The sequence below is a fragment of the Protopterus annectens genome, chromosome 4.part0, assembly GCF_019279795.1.
Source record: "Protopterus annectens isolate FY-2018-M chromosome 4.part0, PAN1.0, whole genome shotgun sequence".
NCBI classification, from domain to species: domain Eukaryota; kingdom Metazoa; phylum Chordata; order Ceratodontiformes; family Protopteridae; genus Protopterus; species Protopterus annectens.
This window is the reverse complement of record NC_056733.1, coordinates 928,811,543-928,833,490: the sequence shown is the minus strand read 5'-3', so window position 1 is coordinate 928,833,490 and position 21,948 is coordinate 928,811,543. Positions and strand designations below refer to the sequence as shown.

Below are 21,948 nucleotides of genomic sequence, written 5' to 3'. Positions count from 1 at the left end.
GCTATTAGGTTTAATTAACTTTTGGTTAGTTGTTTTTCGGGCAAAGCCTGTTTAAATTAGAGGGCTTTGGGCCGTTTAACTGTTTTCTAATTGTTGTGAGGTAAACTTTCACCGGTACTCGCGCCAGTGTGTCTCGCGCTTTTCAGTTGGCGCTTTTTTGTGTATAGTGCTATACTTGTTGAGTAAGATTTCCATAGAGTTTTTTACTTATTGTGGCTTGTATCATGTCTAAGGAACAAAAGTCAGGTTTTAAAAAATGCACTCGGTGCAATTACAAGATGTCCATTACAGACAGTCATTCAGCCTGTGTTTATTGTTTGGGGCCGAAACATCTGCAAGAGACTTGTAGCGTCTGTCATGCGTTCTCCGCTAGAGTTCTTCAAGAACGCAAGAACAAGTTGATATTGAAAGGGCTTATCAAACCTTCTTTTGAGGAAGCCTTAGATCCACCTGTTGCTTCCAAAAAGAAAAGATCGTCGGCTCCGACAAGTCCGTCGGAGCCGACTTCTAAAAAGACAAAATTGACCTCTTCTTCCTCGGCTCCACTGACTTCGGGGCCGAGGGTCGAAGGGTCTGCCTCGATACCTCCTACCTCGGCTCCATTGCCTTCGGAGCCGCAAGTTGGAGTATCGAGAGGTGAATCACCTCCATCGGTTCCAATGGCTTCGGAGCCGGTGGAAGTGTGCAGCTCAGACTCTTCCCCCTCGGCTCCGAAGAAGGCTCCTTCGGTGCCGATGGTGGTCCATGCTGTGGTGGAGTCGGCGCAGATAACACTGGAGCCGTTTCGGAGCCGGTCCCCTTCTCTCTCGGAGCCGAGAGGAAAGTCTTCTCGATTGTCTACCTCCTCTAAATCCTCGAGACTTTCAGATTCGGACCTGGATAGGGTTTTACAGAGGCTATTCCAATCTCCAGTGTTTACTAAAATGGTCTCGGCTCCAGCACGGTTTGCTTCGGAGCCGATCCCTCCTCCAACACATTTGATTCCTCCTCCAACCTCTTCGGAGCCGTTGGAGCCGGTGGTGGTGGAGCAATGTGGAGCCATACGGTCGGAGCAGAGACCCCTTACAGGCCTCTCGGTTCCGACTGTGCTTCCTACCCTGTCCTCCGGTTCAGGGTTTGGCACTGCGACTTCTTCAGCCGGAGCCGAAGGGAACACTTTAGGTTTGGGTGCTTCGGTACCTAGTCTTCCTCTTGGAGCATCGGCTGCTGGAATTCCTGGTGCCATCGTGGCCTCTAGACCAGCGACCTCCTTGGATTCTGGAGGTCCGGCCTTTGAGGTCATGAGGAGCGAGCTAGCCATGTCTTTGACGGTTCAACAAGATTCTACCTCACCGTCCCTAGAATTGGAGACTGGTGCCTCTGTTGTGTTGCAGCCCCCCGGCAGCGGGGCCCCAGGGCCTGAGGATGCCCCCATCGGTGGTTCCCTTCTTCCGGGTGGTCCGTCCGAATCTGCTTCGGACGAACCACCAAGGAAGAAATTGTGTAAGAGGAAGCACGTAGACTCCCAAGATGAGTCTGTTACATCGGATACTGACCTCGATGACGCAGAAGGGTCTCCCAAATCATCTTCGGATGATATCTCCTTCTCAGACATCTTGGAGATTCTGAGACAGAGAGGTGACTGGCAAGCCAAAACCCCTTCAGCTGAGGAGTCAGTCTTCCTCAAGGCCTTTGGGGCCCAGCCTTCCGCCTCCTGGGTGTCTCCGCCCTTTGATGAACTCCTTGATTTGGTTTCTCGAAGGGTGGGAACACCCTGATTCTGTGGAACCGGTGCCTGCGAGGCCCAATAAATTTTGTCAGCCCCCCCCCAGAAGGAGTTTCTCACAAAGGGTGTGCCTGTAGATGCTTTGGTGGTGGCTTCTGCCACACAGCAGGACGTGGTAGAGGCTTAGACGTCTATTCATCCTCCTAATAAGGATTCTAGGAGCATGGATAGGTACGGGAAGCGTACCCTCTCTTCAGCGGCCTTTGCCTTATGGTCGCTGAACTACTTATGTCATTTTACGAGGCTCCAAAGGGATCTTCTCAAAGAGCTAAATGACTCTCTTGTTGGTAACCTACCTGAGGCGCTGGCCCCGACTGTTGGCGCACAGATGACTACCCTCTTTTCTATTGTTAACTCATCCATGAGGCTCATTTCATATGCAGCCGAAGGGGCGAGTAGAGCAGCGGGAACAGGCGTTGCCCTCAGGAGACCAGCCTGGTTACGCTTGTGTTCGTTCGCGGAGGCCTTCAAGTCTTCCTTCGCCAACGCCCCCTTTGATGGGTCATCTTTGTTTGGACCCAAGGTGAAGGACACACTAACTCGGTGCGAGCAGGAGGGCAAGACTTTGACTGCCGTTGGGGCCCGATTTTCCGCTCCTTCTAGGCCTTACCCCAAGGCTCGGAGAGGAGGAAAAATGTGGTTTAGAAAATGTCAGAAGTCTTTCCCTACTCCACCCAGTGATTCCCCCTCCAGAGGCGGGGGGGGGGGATTTTGGAAGACGCCGCCCCAGAGGTGGCAGAGGGCCCCGTAACTCTGGAGACCGCGATTCCTTTCGTGGTTCTTCATACAACCAGCGTTCCTGAGTTGTTGCCCGACTGTGCAACTCCGGAGCCAGTCGGGGGTCGTTTTGCGGCACACCCACAAGCTTGGGAATCCATAACAAGCGATCAGTGGGTGCTTCGCATTATTACCGGAGGTTATATCATCCCCTTCAACAAACCCCCCCTTTCTTTAAGGGAAATCCCGGACGTACCACCCAGTCAGCGGGATCAGGCAGCATTAGAGGTGTCAAAGCTGCTAGAAAAAAGAGCCATCCAGCCTGTCCCCATCGACCAGATCGCATCAGGAACTTACTCAAGATTATTTTTGGTACCAAAAAAGACAGGGGACTTCAGGCCCATTTTGGACCTCAGTTCATTGAATCGTTTCAGTAAGAAGTCCAAATTCGAATGGTCACTCTTCAATCTATTCTTCCTTTGCTGGAAAAGATGCATGGATGTGCTCCATAGATCTCCAGGACGCTTACTATCACATTCCCATAGCTCAAGAGTCCAGGAGACATTTACGCTTCCGCCTCGGAGTCAGTCATTTCCAATTCCGAGTACTGCCCTTTGGTCTCACCACAGCCCCCAGGGTGTTCACCAAGTGTCTGGCAGTGGTAACTGCTCACCTGAGAAGTCTGGGATTCTAGGTGTTTCCTTATCTAGACGACTGGCTCCTTACTGCCACCTCCGAGCATCTACTACTCCAAGCGCTCAGAGCCACGTTCACCTTGGGCCGTTCCTTAGGGATCACGTTCAATTTGCAAAAATCTGTACTACAGCCATCTCAGCGTATTACTTTCATAGGCGCAGACTTAGACACAAAAAGAATGCGCGCCTTTTTACCGGCAGCAAGAATTCAGGTCCTACAAGATCAAGTCAAATCCTGTCTTCCTCTACTAAGAGCCCCGGCCCATCGGATCCTACAACTGTTGGGCTCGATGGCGTCAACCATACTTTTAGTTCCCTTGGCCAGACTTCACATGCGAATTTTACAATGGCTACTGTCGGTTCAATGGTCTTATCAGGAACTTCCCTTGAACCACTTAATCATAATCACGGAAAGTTGCCGTCGAGATCTGCATTGGTGGCTTCTCCAATCAAATCTCGACCAGGGGCGACCCTTTATACCTCAACGTCCCGTTGCCACTGTGACTACGGACGCCTCCCAGGTAGGGTGGGGGGGTCATTACCTGGACAGGTCGGTCCAAGGCACATGGCAGATCCAGGAAACGCATTTGCATATCAATGTCCTGGAGATGAGAGCGGTACTATTGGTACTCCAAGCTCTCCATCACGCTCTCCCACAGGGCCCGATTGCTATACTATCCGACAACATGTCGGTGGTGTGGTACATAAACAAGCAAGGTGGAACCAGGTCTTACCCACTATGCAGAGAAGCCATGAGACTTTGGCACTGAGCGGTAGCTACCAACCGCTTTCTAATGGCAACGCACATACCGGGGAAGTCCAATGTGATTGCGGACAGATTAAGCAGGACCATTCTTTTACCCCACGAGTGGTCCCTCATCCAGGGTATAGCTGCGAAAATCTTCGACAGATGGGGTCTTCCTTGCTGCGACCTGTTTGCCAGCCCTCACAATGCGAAATGCAGAGAGTTCTTCACACTGTTCCCTTCTCAGGGACAGATTCCCAGGGACGCTCTGACTCACATTTGGCCCCGGTCTTCTCGCCTTCCCTCCGTTCCCCCTCTTACCGAGGGTGATACAGAAGGCCATTTACATGGAGAGCGAGATGATTTTGATTGCCCCGCACTGGCCTCGTCAAGTGTGTTTTCCTTTCCTACAGAGGCATGCGATAGAAGGTCCATGGTTTCTGGATCCGGTGCCAGACCTGTTGACTCATCAGTCAGGACGGCTTCATCCGTCTCACAGGTCCCTGAAGTTGGCAGCATGGTTACTCCACTTCCATCCTTAGTCCGAGACAATGCTCTTTCGCCGGACGTGGTCCACATACTGTCTTCTTCTCATAAACCTTCCACCATCAAACTTTATTCCAGTAAATGGAAAAGGTTTGCCTTCTGGGCTCAAGAACGGGGTATAGATCCTCTCACTGCACCAGTATCGGAGGTTCTGAATTTTCTGGCCTCCCTTTTTCAGTCGGGCTCTTCAGTTTCTACCATTAAGGTTCAGCTAGTGGCCATCTCTAATTTTCATGCTTCATTTGAACCTTCATTGATGTCTCTCAAACTTTGTAAGGCTTTCCTTAAAGGGGCTTGGCTCCTTAGGCCTCCTTTATCTCATCCTGTTCCCCCTTGGGATTTGAATATGGTTCTTGCTGCCCTAACTGCCCGTCCTTTCGAACCAGCTGCTACCTGTGATTTAAAATTTCTGTCTTGGAAAACGGCCTTTTTAGTAGCCATAACGTCTGCCAGGCGAGTTTCAAAACTTCAAGCTCTTTGTTCTGATCCTCCCTATTTGATTTTTCACAAGCATAGAGTTTCATTGAAATTAAACCCTGCATTTATACCAAAAGTGGCCTCCTCTTTCTGTATTCAACAAACTATAGAACTCCCTGTCTTTTTTCCAGAATTCTCTAATAACGCAGAATATACTTTGCATCAATTGGACGTACATAGACAACTGCGTTTTTATTTGAATAGAACCGCTCAAACGCGGAAATCTAATCAATTGTTTGTTTCCTTTGCAGTGAACAAATTGGGTCAACCAGTAACAAAAACCTCCATATCTAAATGGATTAAAGATTGTATCATTTTTATTTATTCACAGGCTAACAAAGACCTCCCCTTTCCAGTCAAGGCTCATTCTACCAGGGCAATGGCTACTTCCGTAGCTTTTCACTCCAAGTTATCAATAGATGATATTTGTGCTGCAGCAACCTGGACTTCTCCGCACACTTTCATTTCTCATTACAAATTGGATGTGGTTTCTCGAGGCAGAGCTTCCTTTGGTTCCACAGTTCTCAGGAGTGTTTTCCAATGAGCCACCCGGGATGTAGGTGCTAGGGACGCTGTCCCATCTGTCATGAATGTAGGCGAGATAGGATCCCATTACATCTTTTAGTTATGTACTTACCATAACTTCGGATGTATGGGATCCATCTCGCCTACATTCATAAGTACCCACCCTCCTTCCCCCTTCCATTTGGATTTAGAGGAGCTGTAGTCCCTTTTTCTTGGCGTTCTTTCTTGAAGAACTTTAGTTGGTTATAGTGACTACTAGTTTTTCTGTGTTTGCATGGATGTATGAAAGCGAACAAACAAGATCTGGGGAAGCAGGTGTAGTGCATCCTGGGATAGGGAGTAGCCCAGCCAATGAGAGACTTCGTGCTAGTGTATTAGTTGCCGAGTCGGAGCCGATGGATCGGCTCCGAACCCATCTGTCATGAATGTAGGCGAGATGGATCCCATACATCCGAAGTTATGGTAAGTACATAACTAAAAGTTTCTGTTTCTTTAACTTCTCCATTACTGATCTCCTTTTCTGCTTTCCCATTTGACTTATTTTTTGTATTGTACATTTTTCCATATCCAGATTCCTTTGCCTGTATTTCTCTTCAAATATCTTTGGTGCTGCTCTTTTTGGTTAGCTTTGCTTTCTCCTTTGCATAAATATTACACCATATTAGCTCTCTTTTCCTTTCCCATGTCCATATTTCGTCTTCAGAGGTTTCCAGATTTTCCTGCTTCTCCTTACTTTGGGGACTCGCTCCATCATGCTGGGATGTAACCCGTGTTAGATCTTCTACACCAAATCCTTCACTTCACAGGCACTTAAGAACTTCAATTTCTACTTTACTAATCTTCTTTTCGACATTCCCTCTTTGTGATACTATTTTTTTATTGTGAAATGTTCTGTATCTGGATGCCTTTGCCTGTATTTGTCTGTGCGGCTTTGGTGCTGCCTTCTTTATATTGACTAATTTGGCTTTCTTCTTTGCATAAATATTGCACCATATCAAATCTCTCTTTCTTTCCCATGTCCATATTTCTTTTTTATACTTTTCAAAAATCTCTAAGTTTTGTTGTTTATATTTTTGCACTTCCTCAGATGCTTCTTTTTACAAACAGATCAAAGTTTCTTGACCTATATACTGCTTTTCACAAATCTATTGCATTAATGAATACCAATTTTTATTTAAAGCTTCTGACAGTTTTTCTTGTGGAAGTATTTTTCTTTCCTCTAATTGCACTCTTAATTATTTTGTATATCTTGTGTCTGGAAATTCTGTGCTTTTTACATACTAATAACAACACATAATTTCTTTCTTATCCTCAAAAGTCCACTTTATCGTCTTTATGGCTCTTCTTTGGCCCATCAGTTTTTGTGACTTTCGTGGAGTACTACTTCCTTCTACAATGGGGGGGGGGCATCCTCCCTCTGGCTGGCCTGGCCCCATTGTAGGAATGTTTCTGTATTTTGAGGATTCTATACTGTCATCTTTTTCAGTCCTGGTAGCGACCAGGATTGGGCACTTTTTATCCTGGGTCTTGTACACCCAGCTCTCGGTTTTAATTTTTAACCTGCTTCTGTCCATGATGTATGCTATATAAATACTGTCTATATCAGTGTTGTCTTGGTGAGATTTTATGAAAAACTGGGTCCACCTCGAGAAGGTGCTCACCAAGACTTGAGGATAACTTCAGTTTCCGCAATACTCCTCTCCTTTACTTGCTGACTTCTCTCTCCATTCGGACCCCTCTGTATAGTATAACCTTTGGCTCAGCAGTGCAGTTTCATTCATCCATCCTACATTTCACATTCGCTTTAATGCAAGTAAGTCCAAAATTAAACATGCTGCTAACATGTCTTCTGCTTAATAGACCCATCTTAACTTTGGGAAGCAAGAAGATTTATTATTATTGCTCTGTTACTAGTTATTGTACTATTTTTTTATTTTTTTTTTACCTTTTTTTACTTTAACTTTTTGTGTTATTGCTTTGGTACTAAGGTGTGAATTTGCTCTTTAAAGTGGTGTGTTATGCCTCACCTCCACTCCCCCATTACAAACTGTACTCTATCCAGTTTTACACTGGATCACCTTAGTCATTGTATATTTCAACCTCAGCTTATTTTGCTGCTTTGGACTTGGGATGTTAAAATTTCAGGTATACAGTTACAGTTTTTCATTACTTTTCTCCTACTATACAGGACCATGCTTAAAGTCAGGATCATGCTTAAAGTCAGAAACTCTCTCTCTTTGCAGTAATGATAAATATTAAACTATATGGGCAATCTGTACAGCAGCCCCCTGATTGGAGAAAAACATTCACTGCAGGGTGTTAATCTACAGGTAATGCCCACTGAAAAATGAGTCCACTGCTTCACGGCAGCTGCCGTGAAGCTCAGACTGAAAGAAAGCTAATGGCTACCATTATTTTACCATTTTACCCTCAATAAACAGCGCTTTTGCTGTTTAACAAGTGTGTTTATGTCTGTGTACATGGCTGTACGTGTGCATGAAGGTGAGAGTGAGCTCGACTGAGCCATTATTTTACACTCGCTAAGCAGCGCTTTTACTGTTTAACAAGTGTAAGTGTTTATGTCTGTGTGCGAGGGTGTACGTGTGCATGAAAGTGAGAGTGAGCTCGCCTGAGCCATTTTACACTTGCTAAGCAGCGCTTTTACTGTTTAACAAGTGTGTTTATGTCTGTGTGCGTGTGCATGAAAGTGAGAGTGAGCTCGACCGAGCCATTATTTTACACTCGCTAAGCAGTGCTTTTACTGTTTAACAAGTGTGTTTATGTCTGTGTGCGTGGGTGCACGTGTGCATGAAAGTGAGAGTGAGCTCAACCAAGCCATTATTTTACACTTGCTAAGCAGCGCTTTTACTGTTTAACAAGTGTGTTTATGTCTGTGTGCGTGGGTGTACTTGTACATGAAAGCGAGAGTGAGCTCGACTGAGCCATTATTTTACACTCGCTAAGCAGTGCTTTTACTGTTTAACAAGTGTGTTTATGTCTGTGTGCGTGGGTGCACGTGTGCATGAAAGTGAGAGTGAGCTCAACCAAGCCATTATTTTACACTTGCTAAGCAGCGCTTTTACTGTTTAACAAGTGTGTTTATGTCTGTGTGCGTGGGTGTACTTGTACATGAAAGCGAGAGTGAGCTCGACTGAGCCATTATTTTACACTCGCTAAGCAGCGCTTTTACTGTTTAACAAGTGTAAGTGTTTATGTCTGTGTGCGTGGGTGTACGTGTGCATGAAGGTGAGAGTGAGCTCGACTGAGCCATTATTTTACACTCGCTAAGCAGTGCTTTTGCTGTTTAACAAGTATTTATGTCTGTGTGTGTGGGTGTACGTGTTCATGAAAGTGAGAGTGAGCTCGACTGAGCCATTATTTTACACTTGCTAAGCAGCACTTTTACAGTTCAACAAGTGTGTTTATGTCTGTGTGCGTGGGTGTACGTGTGCATGAAGGTGAGAGTGAGCTCGACCGAGCTATTATTTTACACTCGCTAAGCAGTGCTTTTATTGTTTAACAAGTGTGTTTATGTCTGTGTGCGCGAGTGTACGTGTGCATGAAAGTGAGAGTGAGCTCGACTGAGCTATTATTTTACACTCGCTAAGCAGCGCTTTTACTGTTTAACAAGTGTGTTTATGTCTGTGTGCGTGGGTGTACGTGTGCATGAAGGTGAGAGTGAGCTCGAGCGAGCCATTATTTTACACTCGCTAAGCAGCGCTTTTACTGTTTAACAAGTGTAAGTGTTTATGTCTGTGTGTGTGGGTGTACGTGTGCATGAAAGTGAGAGTGAGCTCGACTGAGCCATTATTTTACACTCGCTAAGCAGCGCTTTTACTGTTTAACAAGTGTAAGTGTTTATGTCTGTGTGCGTGGGTGTACGTGTTCATGAAAGTGAGAGTGAGCTCGACTGAGCCATTATTTTACACTCGCTAAGCAGCGCTTTTACAGTTTAACAAGTGTGTTTATGTCTGTGTGCGTGGGTGTACATGTGCATGAAAGTGAGAGTGAGCTCGACTGAGCCATTATTTTACACTCGCTAAGCATCGCTTTTACAGTTTAACAAGTGTGTTTATGTCTGTGTGCGTGGGTGTACGAGTGCATGAAGGTGAGAGTGAGCTCGACTGAGCCATTATTTTACACTCGCTAAGCAGCGCTTTTACTGTTTAACAAGTGTAAGTGTATATGTCTGTGTGCGTGGGTGTACGTGTTCATGAAAATGACAGTGAGCTCGACTGAGCCATTATTTTACACTTGCTAAGCAGCGCTTTTACTGTTTAACAAGTGTGTTTATGTCTGTGTGCGTGGGTGTCCGTGTGCATGAAAGTGAGAGTGAGCTCGACCGAGCCATTATTTTACACTTGCTAAGCAGCGCTTTTACTGTTTAACAAGTGTAAGTGTTTATGTCTGTGTGCGTGGGTGTACGTGTGCATGAAGGTGAGAGTGAGCTCGACTGAGCCATTATTTTACACTCACTAAGCAGCGCTTTTACTGTTTAACAAGTATGTTTATGTCTGTGTGCGTGGGTGTACATGTGCATGAAAGTGAGAGTGAGCTCGACTGAGCCATTATTTTACACTTGCTAAGCAGCGCTTTTGCTGTTTAATGAGTGTAAAATTAAAATAAATGTAAAATGTAAAAAAGAAAGTATGTGTGCATATATGTGTTTGTTTCTGTCTGCGTGTGTGAGTGCATGCATGCATGAAAGATGAAGTGTGTGTGTGTGTGTGTGTGTGTGTGTGTGTGTGTGTGTGTGTGTGTGTGTGTGTGTGTGTATGTGTGTGTGCGCGCAAGTGTGTGTGCATGTGTATGTGCATGTGTATGTGCGAGCGCTTGTATGTGTGCACACATTATGTGTGCACTCGTGTATGTGCGTGTGCATGTGTGTGTTTGCACGTGCGTGTGTATGTGCATGTGTGTGTGTATGCGCATGTGTGCATGTTTTTTGTGTGTGTGTGAGATCGATCGAGCAGTGCCAACTGCAGCAGTTAAGAGGTTTGCATAACTCTCCACCTCTTAGCTCAATAAATCTGGATAAAGCCTAAAATAAATGGGGGACAGAGGCTCCAAAATAGGAACAGATTTTAAATATTTCTCTTATAAAATGAGAAAGTTGCTTGAATAACACAATTTGTGTTAGCATGCATTTTCTGAAAGAAATAAAGTCAGAAATAAAAATCTACATCATTACTTAGTGACTTCAAACCCGAAAGATTGCAAAAAAAAAAAACACAATTTAGGAGTAAGGGACCAAAAAATGAAGTCAATATCCGGATATTTTTTGAAAATGTTACATTTTGGATATAAAATAAATGTTCCAACACCATTTACATGTACTACAAGTTTGAAACATTAAGCGGAGGAACTATTTTACATAAAAATATATATAAAAAACTAGTAACAAGAAAAAAAAATAAGTAAACACAATTTTACATACAGCTCATTCTCCAAGCACAGTAATGCCCTCCCGAGCGTGTGTTACTGTGTAAATAACACCATTCCACGGGTGTAGAGACCCTCCGCCTGTGGCGTCAGGCCTCACAACATTCCTGGGCTGGTATTATTTACACAGTAACACATACCCTACTGGGCATTCCTTGCTTAGTCCTTACTTAAGATTCTTTTCATTGTTACAACATTTTGGTGATTGTTTTTTGTTTTGTAGGCATGCTGTGGGTTAAAGTTATAGCCTGGGCTAGACAGCTGGCTAGCTTACCATCTGTATACTGTGTTTTCCTCTCCCCCAAATATCTCCTGGGCCATGCAGTTTTGTTGCACGTCACACTTGTTGCTGTTAGCACTTTGCAGACTCGGATCACTTTTCTGCCCAGACTCGGATCACTTTGCTGCCCAGACTATGGATATTGTAATTTTTGGTGTAACATTACATATTTTCACTCATTTTCTCCTAGTATACTGGAGTATGCTGAATGCTTACATTTCTAAAAAAGTCTTTCTTAGTAGGAGCGGACTATCCTACTCTGAGCTCTTTTTCATTTTCTTCCTCAACACTCGCAGGTTCGTACAGTTTTGCTTCAGATCACTTAAGTTACTATTAGTCTATTTTATCCTTGACTAACTTTGTAGCTCTGGACTCCAAATTACACTTTTTGGTATAAAATTACAACTTTTGATGCCTGTCTCTATACAAGACCTTGCTGAAAATTTGCTTTTATAAACAAAAAAATTCTACCTTGGGTATAGTGATAATTTTTAACCAGCTTAAACCTCAGCCTATTTCTTTGACTTTAATGTAATGATTTGTTCTTTATTTTGTAGATATAATCTGTGTTAAAATTACAGCTTTGACTAGACAGTCACCTTCTTTGAGTTTCTACTTTCCATGCTAGTAGAGTTGTTTCTATGTAACTGTCTTATAATACTTTAGCACAAGAAGAAAAGCCCCACAATCTACTTTCATTCCCTACTTGCCTAGTAAATATCCTGTGAATAGTGACAGCTGTTAACATTGTAGTTGTTGGCGTCAGATGCGACAGTACTGAATAAGCACCTGTTTATACTCCTATTTCATTTCCTCATTCAAGTACGTTCAAGTTTCACTTTTGTGTTTATATTTTTTCCATAAATTATAAGAGAGTACATTCCATTACGCACTACTATATGACCGTAAAGGGGAACTGTATCATTTACGTCCCTATATATGGACAAACTATAATATTAGTCTCTTAGACAGATCCTTCCCCTTACAGTCCCTTCCTCGTAACTGATCTTAGTGTCACTATCATCATAGCATGTGTTAAACTTTGAGCGAGCTTCATATTTTAATTATGTTGTTTAGGAGAATGCATCAGGAGTCTTGATTCAGTCTGAAATTTTTCACATTGTGTACGTAGCTTAGTTAGGTTACTGGTATTAACCAGAATTTTGCATTCTGTTATGGATGTATTAATCTTGTTTCACATTATTTCTAAACAGAGACGATAAGGGATACAGGTGAGGCATGGAGAGGGTCCACAGAAGGGTCAATACTGCTGCAGTGCTTTTACGCTTATTCTTAGTTGGTCCATCAAGATGGCCTTATTCCACACTTTTCTTTGCACAGGTGCTGTAAGTTTTAGCTTCCTACTGCAGCTCAGTTTTCCAACTTAATTAGTTTCATATTTGTTGAACCATGCTATAGTTTTCATTATGGAACCTTAGAAGTATTCAATTCCCTCCTAACAGGAAACTCCTTTTATTAGATATGCAATTCACAAAGTAACAATGGAAGGCATAGCTTGATTTTGCACAAAATGTCCAGATGTTTGCCTCACATTTGGTCTGTTCTTCATAAAACTTCTGGCAAATCATTGAGGTGTGAATTCACCAAATAAAGACAGATATTTAAGTTTCAGACTTTTAAGAAAATGCATGGTAACACTAGACCTTTAATTCTAGCAACCTTCTAACTTTGTACAAGCAATATTTAAAATTTGTCCCACCATTATTTTTGGGCTTTGTCCAGATTTTTTGTGCCAAGAAGTTGAAAGGTATGATAAGAGGACATATGTATGCCTCCCAAATATGCAACAAAGTCTAGAAGATTTGGGATTTTTGCCTGGAAGTGTTTGCAAAGAGACTTTTATACTCCAAGCAGACTGCAAAGAATTTTTTCCTCCAGTAGATTGCAAGTGTTGGAGTTGTGATGGGGAGGAAAGAGTTAACTGGGAACATATGTTTGGGAGTCTAATGAGTTGGTAGACTTTAAAATATCTCTCTACAGAGTACTCGGTAAAGAATACTGGGCATGCAAATTAACGTAATTAAGGAAATTGTTGTTTTGAGTTGGGATTCAGGATCTGAATCGCCTAGGTGTAATGAAGCCTTGTTAAGTTTAATTCTCATGGCCGCCAAGAAAGCAATTACTAGAAAACAGAAATCAAAATCTAAACCAACAATGCTGGAAGTACAGTGAACATTGTAACAGGAATAATAACGCAGGAAGTGGAATCTTTGGAAAAGGATAGGAGTAAATTACATGAAATGAAATGGAAATTGTGGGAACAATACACGCAGAAAAATGTTTTGGAGGAGAATAAGTTTAAGAAAAGGCAGGAATTGAATGAACTATGTAATGTAATGATTATAGGATATAAAATATATGTATTGTATAATGTTTGTAACTGTAAATTTGTTAATATTGTTTGATTACTTTCATATAAATATAAAAGTCTGTCTATGTCATAAGTAATCATTTAATAAAGGTGCTAAAAAAATGAAACTCCTTTTGCAGCAGTTCTAGAACTGAAGATGCATATGTTGCAGTGTCAGTGGAATCATCATCATCATAGTCGTCAGCTGCCTTCTTTTCATTTTCTACATGGGGGTGGGGTGTCGTGTTAACTGTCACCATCTCTCTAGATTCAATGCCACACTCCTGCTTCGACACTCACGCCTCACTCCTGCAGGTCTTCTGTCACACAATCCATCCACCTCTTTGCTGGAACCCATCATTTCCTCGTACCTTCTTCCTGTCTATCCCAAATCTTCTTCACCAGATTGTGTTCCTCTTTTCTACACATGTGCACAAACGACCAGAATCTGTTCTCTTTGATCACTGGAAATCATTTGGTAAACAATTACTTTTCTTTACTATAATGGCAGGTATAGCTATTTTGATTAAAAAGGCAATAAACTTGTCTGCTGCGGTATCACATGCTGATAAACATGGGAGATTTTGCTGTGCTACGTTTAGAGTCCCTCGCTTACACAAACCAGTCCTCTTTAATATAGATGTTACTCAAACCAGATGGACTTCTTAAGATGCAACAGTTTACTTTTTAATAGATTTACGAATCATTGTCTTATGGTGGGAGGTGACTAGGAAACAGGTATAAATGATATGAAAGGCAGAAAACCTTGGATTTGAATGTTTCTTGGAGTAGTCTAAACTAATGGACGTTCAAAGTCAAGCTGATCCTTTTCACTTTCTTTTTTCAAACGGCATTTCCTCCTACTCCAGTGCTCACAAATCATGCGCTGAAGTAGATTTCTTTGTAATTTCTCATTTTCTTAATCCCATTATAATTGAGTGCAACATCCAATTAGAATACTTTTCAGATTACTCTAACATAGTAAACCTATAAATTCAATTAGAAAAAAATATGAATCGGACCTTGAACCTTAATGTTCTACTAAACCTTAAAAGCACAGACTTTGTTCCACTGCATCATGTCATAGTGAGATAGAGCCCTGACTGTGACTCAAACAATCCGAGTTCTGTTAGCATCTCAGGCCCTGCAGAAGCTGGGGTGGGAATGAGCTGCATACAAGATCTGCCTATTTGGAAGGGGTATCACTGGGAATTTGTATGCAGTCAGGCATGTCTTCATGAAGACTTGGTGTGTCTCTCCATGATTGCAGGCTGGTTGGTATGGTAGCGGGGGGGGGGGGCTGGCATGGTGGCATAAGCAAGCTCAGAGCATGAGCACTGATATTTAAGTTGTGACAATCACTCTGCTCAGCTCCACTATCCTTTGCCCGCATCATAATATTCTCACCCCTAGCTAAGTGTACAATGCCCTCCCCCTCTGGCTGTCACCTCTCTTTTAAAGAAACGCAGCATGAATGTGTAGAATGTCAAGTCACTCTCCCCTTGGAGGGCAAAGAGCCATCCTCAGGGTCACAGTGAGATTCAGTTGAGAACTCCTCTTCTCACCTGCAAATCAAGCAGGGGGCTCCAGGAGGTGGGCAAAAGTAGTGCAAAGCGATAGTTGTGCAGGGGGTTACAGATCAGCAGCAGAAGGTAAAGAGGACACAAATAAATGATAAGAGAAAAAAAAAACAGAGTTTGCAAAGTACTGCTTAAACAATTTAATTGAAATAGTTACTTCCCATCAAAAGCTTAATACTCAGTAGTATCATTAAAGGCTGAGCTATGGAACAGCTTTTTATCACAAAAAGTAGAATAAAATCCACAGACCCCCAGGCTAAAACAAGTACTTCTTTAATGCAGACATTGGCACTTTCAGGATAAAACCCTTCATCAGACGTAACACATAACTGAACAGCCTTAGCATTTATACAAACGTGAACCAATCAACATATAGATACAATGACACAATTAAATAGTTAAAATAATTAGAAGAATTAAAGGTGAGGTCTACGCCTTCTGAGAATGGGTTTTACAGACACTACACCACTGAGTCCTGGGTGCCTAGCTGTTCCTAATTCTATTATCCACCTGGTCTCACAGTACTCAGTATGGTTAATGATATCACCCCCCTCCCAAGACCACTCACAACTTGCTGCAGAGCCTGAAAGTAAAAATGATGTCCTTGCCACTCAATGATCTGTAGAGAAAGTGCAAGGCTGTTCAATTATGTGTTACGTCTGAGGAAGGGTTGTATCCTGAAAGTGCTAACGTCTGCATTACAGAAGTACTTGTTTTAGCCTGGGGGTCTGTGTTGAGGAAGGGTTTTATCCCAAAAGCGCTAACGTCTGCATTAAAGAAGTACTTGTTTTAGCCTGGGGGTCTGTGGATTTTACTCTACTTTGCGTTGTTTTTGGAGCTGCAGACCTTTGGTCCCTTCACTTTTTGACTTTTATTCTAGCTTTATATCACGAGTAGCATTTTTTAAAACTCCACCATGCAAAAATAGACAGTTTTTACATAAAATAAGAGAAAACGAGTGTGAGCTTATGAAAACAAAAATGATTCAGACTTAGAGAAATCGCTAAAAGAATTACAGTCTAAATTAGATGCAGAGCTGCTTCAGATCTGTCCCTGGTTGAAGTCAGATCAACAGCCATATTTTTGAATGGGCTCAAATACCATCTTAATGGGAAATACTCAACATTAGCTGCTGCATATAACAGGTAATACAGCGGTAAAACTATTTATATTAGTCCCTTCCCAAAATCAGCTGTACCATGGATTTAAATTGGCAGACTTGAAATATGACAAATACCTGAAGGTGATCTAAAACAGCTAGCTGCTCCTTCTTGTTATACGTTTCAAACGCAACACGAAAAAGCCCCTGAATGCTGTAAAACCACAGACTGTTAATTCCACTTGGCAGCCTCAGGCCTTCAAACCGAAATTCTGTCAGAAAAAATGAGTTTTATTAACATCAATACAAAATTATTTATGCAACATTTAAATACCTGGTATACAACTTAAGTTTCTGAAACCTTTTTCACTGTTGTATAAAGCAGACTACGCTTCGACCTACCACTGTTACAGCTGCTTAGTAGTACAAATTGTGAGAGAACAACGTAACCATTTAAATTTCTACCACAGCTTAAAAAATTTTGTGAAGTCGCCACATGCTTTTGTCAGTGTCTTAATACACTAGTCATACAGCTACCTAAATTCCCTCAACTCCTCTGGGACCCGTCTGCATCCTGTTCAGATGGACAATATCACTAGCGAAACCTAGGAGAGAATTCATTGCTAACTGATTCACTGAAGAGAAGATGGCAAATCCTAGCTAAATGAATATAACTGCTGCCAAGCTAAAACAAAAATATATCCAAAATGTAGTGAAATCAGAGTTTGTTATAGTAAAAAGGGGGTGGCCAGGCATTTCCACTTGCATGGGTGCTACAGTAGGGGGCAAAGCCCTCAAGTAAAATTCTTTACGTTTTTGCTCAAAGTCCGATCAGGCTTTGGTGTCAGCCAAACTTTAGAAAACTGATGGCAAAGTAAACATATCATCTACAATCAGATGCAACTAACATGCCTCACCTTTCACCACAACAATCCCTGGCAACTGCTGAACCTCAGTGCAAGAGTCTCCTGCCTTCATGTTCCTGTTCTCTACTTAACCACAGCAGACATGCACAGAGCCCTTGGTTCATTTACTACAATCTTTCTATACCTTATCAAATGGAATAAAAACCTACAGGTTGATATCACAGAACACTTCTAAAGAACAAGACAATAACAGTGCACAATAAAAATCAAACAAAGTTGGAGGATATGGTAGAGGGACTAAGTTATTTAAATAATTTCTGCACTGAGACTCTAAATAAAATAAAACAAATAAAACTAAGAAAGCAGTTCCACAACACAAAACATTATAGAAGCCACTGAACTTCTTATGTACACAGTTGAATTCCTGTAAATAGCATCTGAAACATTTTAATACCTGACAACAAATATTTTGCACAGTCGTCTTATGTTTGACCCTTAACAACTAGCTGGTACTAAATTTGAAGACTAAAACAGGTTTATCAGTTTTGACATTCAGTCCCTTCTTAGTGAAAATACTTTTCTCTGTAATAAAGTCTCATTCTGTGGCTGGATATCTCACGTTCTTAAACTGATGCATATCAATGCAGACAAAGAACATAATATACTTGGTGTGTACAGAATCTAAGGAAAATAAATGACTTAGCAGATTCCAAAAATATGGAGAAACTGTTAGTGATGTGAACAAGATCTAAAAATATAAACTCTAATTCCTTGATCCTACTCAGTTACTTATGATATGGATTACAGTATCGGACTTCCAAGATGGCTGCACATTGAGAAACAGCTTCATTCCAACTCTCCCAGTGTGAAAACAGAAACTCAGCAGAGAAGGCCAGTGGACTTTTGTGTTTCTTGGTAAATTTCAGTATCTGGTTAGAAGGTGCACTGCGTAGATGCCAAGAAAAAATACATTTTTATTTATTTGCAGTTTGTTAACCGGGAGAGTCCATTGGGCCGAAATGAGCCCTTTCTCAATGGAGGCCCGGGGAGAAAAGCTCCATGTAAAGACATAAAAAACAGCAATTGTTAATATAATTAATAAAATCAATAAAGTCAATAGAATCAACAAAAACAAAAGTTAATACAAAGTCAATAAAATCACTGTGAGGTGGTATAGAATCATGCAAAGTGATTGTATAAGCAGGATCATTAGACGTTGAAAAATGTGTTAGAAATCCCTGATCTATTGGTGTAGACGAATATTTACAAACTCAAGTTTATGCATCACAAGCAGTGTAGCAGTATCATTATAGTTTTCAATGATAATAGGTTCTGAACAATCTGAGATGGTGAAAATTCAATTGTGGGTAAATTAGACATTATAAGATGCATTAGGGATAGAAGGGGAACAAGATGTTCCAAAGGAAGAGGAGGGGGAAGAGGTCATTATATTGATAGAGTTATGGGTTAGGGGAAAACAGGAAAGGGGGGGGTAGAGGGGAAAATGGAGAGATTAGGAGGGGTGGGATCAGCAGAATTCCAAGGTAGACGAGAGATGTGAGTGGAGTAGAGTGTTGAAAGAGGAGAGGTTCTGGCCGGTTCGGATATGGGGAGGAAATAAATTCCATTTATATGGTAGGAAAATGACAGTAGTAGTTGCCCAGGAGTACGTATGCATTTGGAAACCTCAAGTAGATTCTGATTGTTGGACCTATGGACTTGATCAGGGAGATGTAAGGTAAGGATGGATGAGAGAGAGGGGCGTTACGCTGGCTTAAAGATAAGTTTGTGGACAGTAGGAAGCTGAATATACAGGCGATAGCTGGGGAGTTCTAGCCAATTCAGAGACGGTAATGCAACACAATGATGTGAGGAGGATTTGGAACTGGTGCAAACTGAGATTTTACTGTAACAGGAAGCCAGCTTAGCCTTACGTGTGGCTTGTAGATTGGTAAGGATATAGGGGCACCACAGGTGAGGGAGCGAAGGAGGTAGATGTTCGCAGAGCAAGCTTGGATGAAGGAGTTAGGAAGTGATTATGACGATAAAGCATTCCAAGCTTCTGGTGGGTTTTCTTTATGTTGGTTTGAAGATGAATGTCAAACTTTACTTGTTCATTGATGTGAACATCTAGGAGCTTGGTGTAGGGGACTATTTCAACAGGGGTCATGTTTTGGCTTAGTATGGAGACGAAGTGTTTGTCTAATTTGGTATTCTTAGATGGGGTAAAGATCATATTTTTTGTTTTAGCTGCATTAAGAGCAAAGTGGTTATTAAGCATCCATGTCTCAATGTTGTTGAAGGCGTCTTGAGTGGCATGCATGAGTTTGGGGAGAGAGTCAGCTGAGCAGATGATAGTAGAATCATCTGCAAATTGGACTAGTTTAGTCTTTAGGATACAGAACTGAAAGTCGTTAATGAAAATGTTAAATAGTAAAGGTCCCAGGATACAGCCTTGGGGGACACCTGTTACAGTGTTAAGCTAAGAAGAGGTGCAGGTATTCCACTTGACAGCTTGCTGCCTCTGAGAGGTAACTGGAGAACCAATTGACAGAAGAGGAGGAGAGACTGATTTGAGAGAGTTTAGACAAAAGTAGGCGATGGGAAATGGTGCTGAATGCTGTAGAAAGGTTGAGGAGAAGGGTGGCTACAAGGATTGCTATGGGGTGAAAGTTGGATATTACTGTGTTGTTGCCCCCTTTGTGTAGGGGAATAATGAAGGCTTGCTTCCAGAGGAGGGGTACATAGGATTCTTGTATAGAACGACTGATTAGAATACAGATGGGGAGAGCTATGCCATCAGCAGAAGGCCTAAGGAAGTAAGATGGTAGGTTGTCAGGGGCATTGGTGCATGGTTTTAGTTTTAGGAGAAGTTTTTGTATAGTACTGACAGCAATTGGTTTGAGTGAAAAGGGAGGAGGGTGGTTTATACTGGTGGTAGTAGTAGAAGAATTATGCATGAGAGAAGTTGGAGGAGGTAATGAGTTGTTATGGAAGGAAGTAGTGAGCTTGGCTATAGAGTCTATGAAAAAGGTGTTAAATTTGGAGGCTATGACATCATCAATGGAGCTGGGGTCAGAGCAAGGGCTGACTTTTTTGCCAGGACTAAGGAGGGCTGGGATACTGCTCCAAGACTTTTTGGGGTTGGAGTTGTGGTTGTTTTGAAGTCTACAGTAGTACGTTTTGCGAGCAGAGGTGATTAATTTTTTTAACTGTATTATGGAGTTGTTTGAATTTTGAAAGCGAGGCAAGGGTTTTGTCTTTTAGGTAGAGTTTCCGAGATTTATCACGGGTATGCATGAGGGTTACTGTTTCCTTAGAAAGCCAGGGGGCAGTTTTGGATTGAACTCTTTTAGTTCTAGGGGGCGCTAAGTTATTAAGTCTGTTAATAAATGAAGTATTAAAGTAAGTCACAGCATGGTCTAGTGGAAGAGTTTTTAGAGGGTTCCAGTCCAGTTGTTTTAAGAAGTCTGAGAAGGATTCAGGTTTGAAATTGGTGAGGTTACGTGTTAAGATATAATTGTGTTGTAGATAAAGGGTGGAAGTTGAGCGATGTATGAAGGCGGGAAGGTGATCACTAAGACAATTGGGTAGGGTGCCACTATCACAGATGTTATTGGGATGGGATACTAATATCCAGTCAAGGATGCTGCCAGAAGAGTTATGTTTTTGGGCCTAGTTGGAGAGTCTATTAATTGGGAGAAATTATAAAGGTTTATATTTTGGGAGTCGTTATCTGAGTTAATGGAGGTCCAGTTGATGTTAACATCCCCAAGGATGACTGATTCATTACTTATATTAGAAGAGAACCAGGAAAGGATGTCTTTGAGTATAACGATGTTGTTACCTGGTGGAATATATAGGGCAGCTATAACTATGTTTTTGTGGTTGTCGATTTTTAGGTGGGCCAGGGTTAATTCAGTTGTAGAGAATGTAGGTATAGGGTTGGTATAGGGTGGGAAAAGCTGAAAGAGAGAGAGAGTTGGTATAGGGTGTCAATGTTAGGTAGAAGAAAAAAGTAGGGCTAGTCCTCCACCTTTCCTTGTAATCTGTCATGTCTTATGATTCGATAATTGGGGGGGGGGTGATTTCAGAGTCTTTAACGTGTGGCTTGAGCCATGTTTCAGAGACAGATACAATGCCAGGCTGGTTATGGGCTAGCCAGGCATGGAAGTTAGGTAGTTTATTGCAAAGGCTTTGGGCACCGATGGTGGTAAGTAGGAGAGATTTGCGATGAGTGGGTGAAGGGGTTGTGGTTGTATTGGTATTGTGGTTGGCAGAGGACCTGAAGGAAAATGAGATACAAAAGGTGAAGAAAAAACACTGACTGGGAAAAATAGCATAGACATGACTTCCAGTAACCTGGAGAAAAGCATAAAACAATTGCACACAGACCTGGTTAAAATAAACAAAACACTGATGGAGTAAATCAACTCAAAACAACAAAAGGCTGGAAAAAATGGAAGAAGCTTTAAAAAGATATTCAGATGAGGTGATAAAACTATAAAAATCAGAGGTCAAAATGAAGAAAAGGGTAGCTGAATATGAGACTGCTCAGGAAGAGATGTTTCAAAAAAGAACAGAATTAGAGGACAGAGCACATAGGGAAAAACATGATATTTTCAGCTGTACCAGAGAAGCTGGAAGGAACAGAACAGACTATGAATTGTATGAAAGCACAAATAAGCAACTGGACTGGTATTCCACAGCAGGAGTTGTTAACTGAAAGGGCACATCATGTGTATGATCCAAACCTGGCTATGATAAAGCAGTCTACACCTTTAATAGTAAAGATGCAATCCTACCAGCAGAAGGAGTTGATTCTGACAAAACGGTGGCA

General features: G+C 42.1%; 1 protein-coding gene across 1 annotated transcript in view; it reads right to left on the bottom strand.

Annotated features, from left to right (window-relative positions):
• Positions 1-21,948, bottom strand: part of LOC122799682 — a 161,247-nt gene that overhangs the window by 26,570 nt on the left and 112,729 nt on the right. The window contains exon 4 of the mRNA XM_044068904.1: positions 16,381-16,514. Coding sequence (XP_043924839.1) covers positions 16,381-16,514 — 134 coding nt within the window. The remainder of the gene's footprint in view (positions 1-16,380; positions 16,515-21,948) is intronic.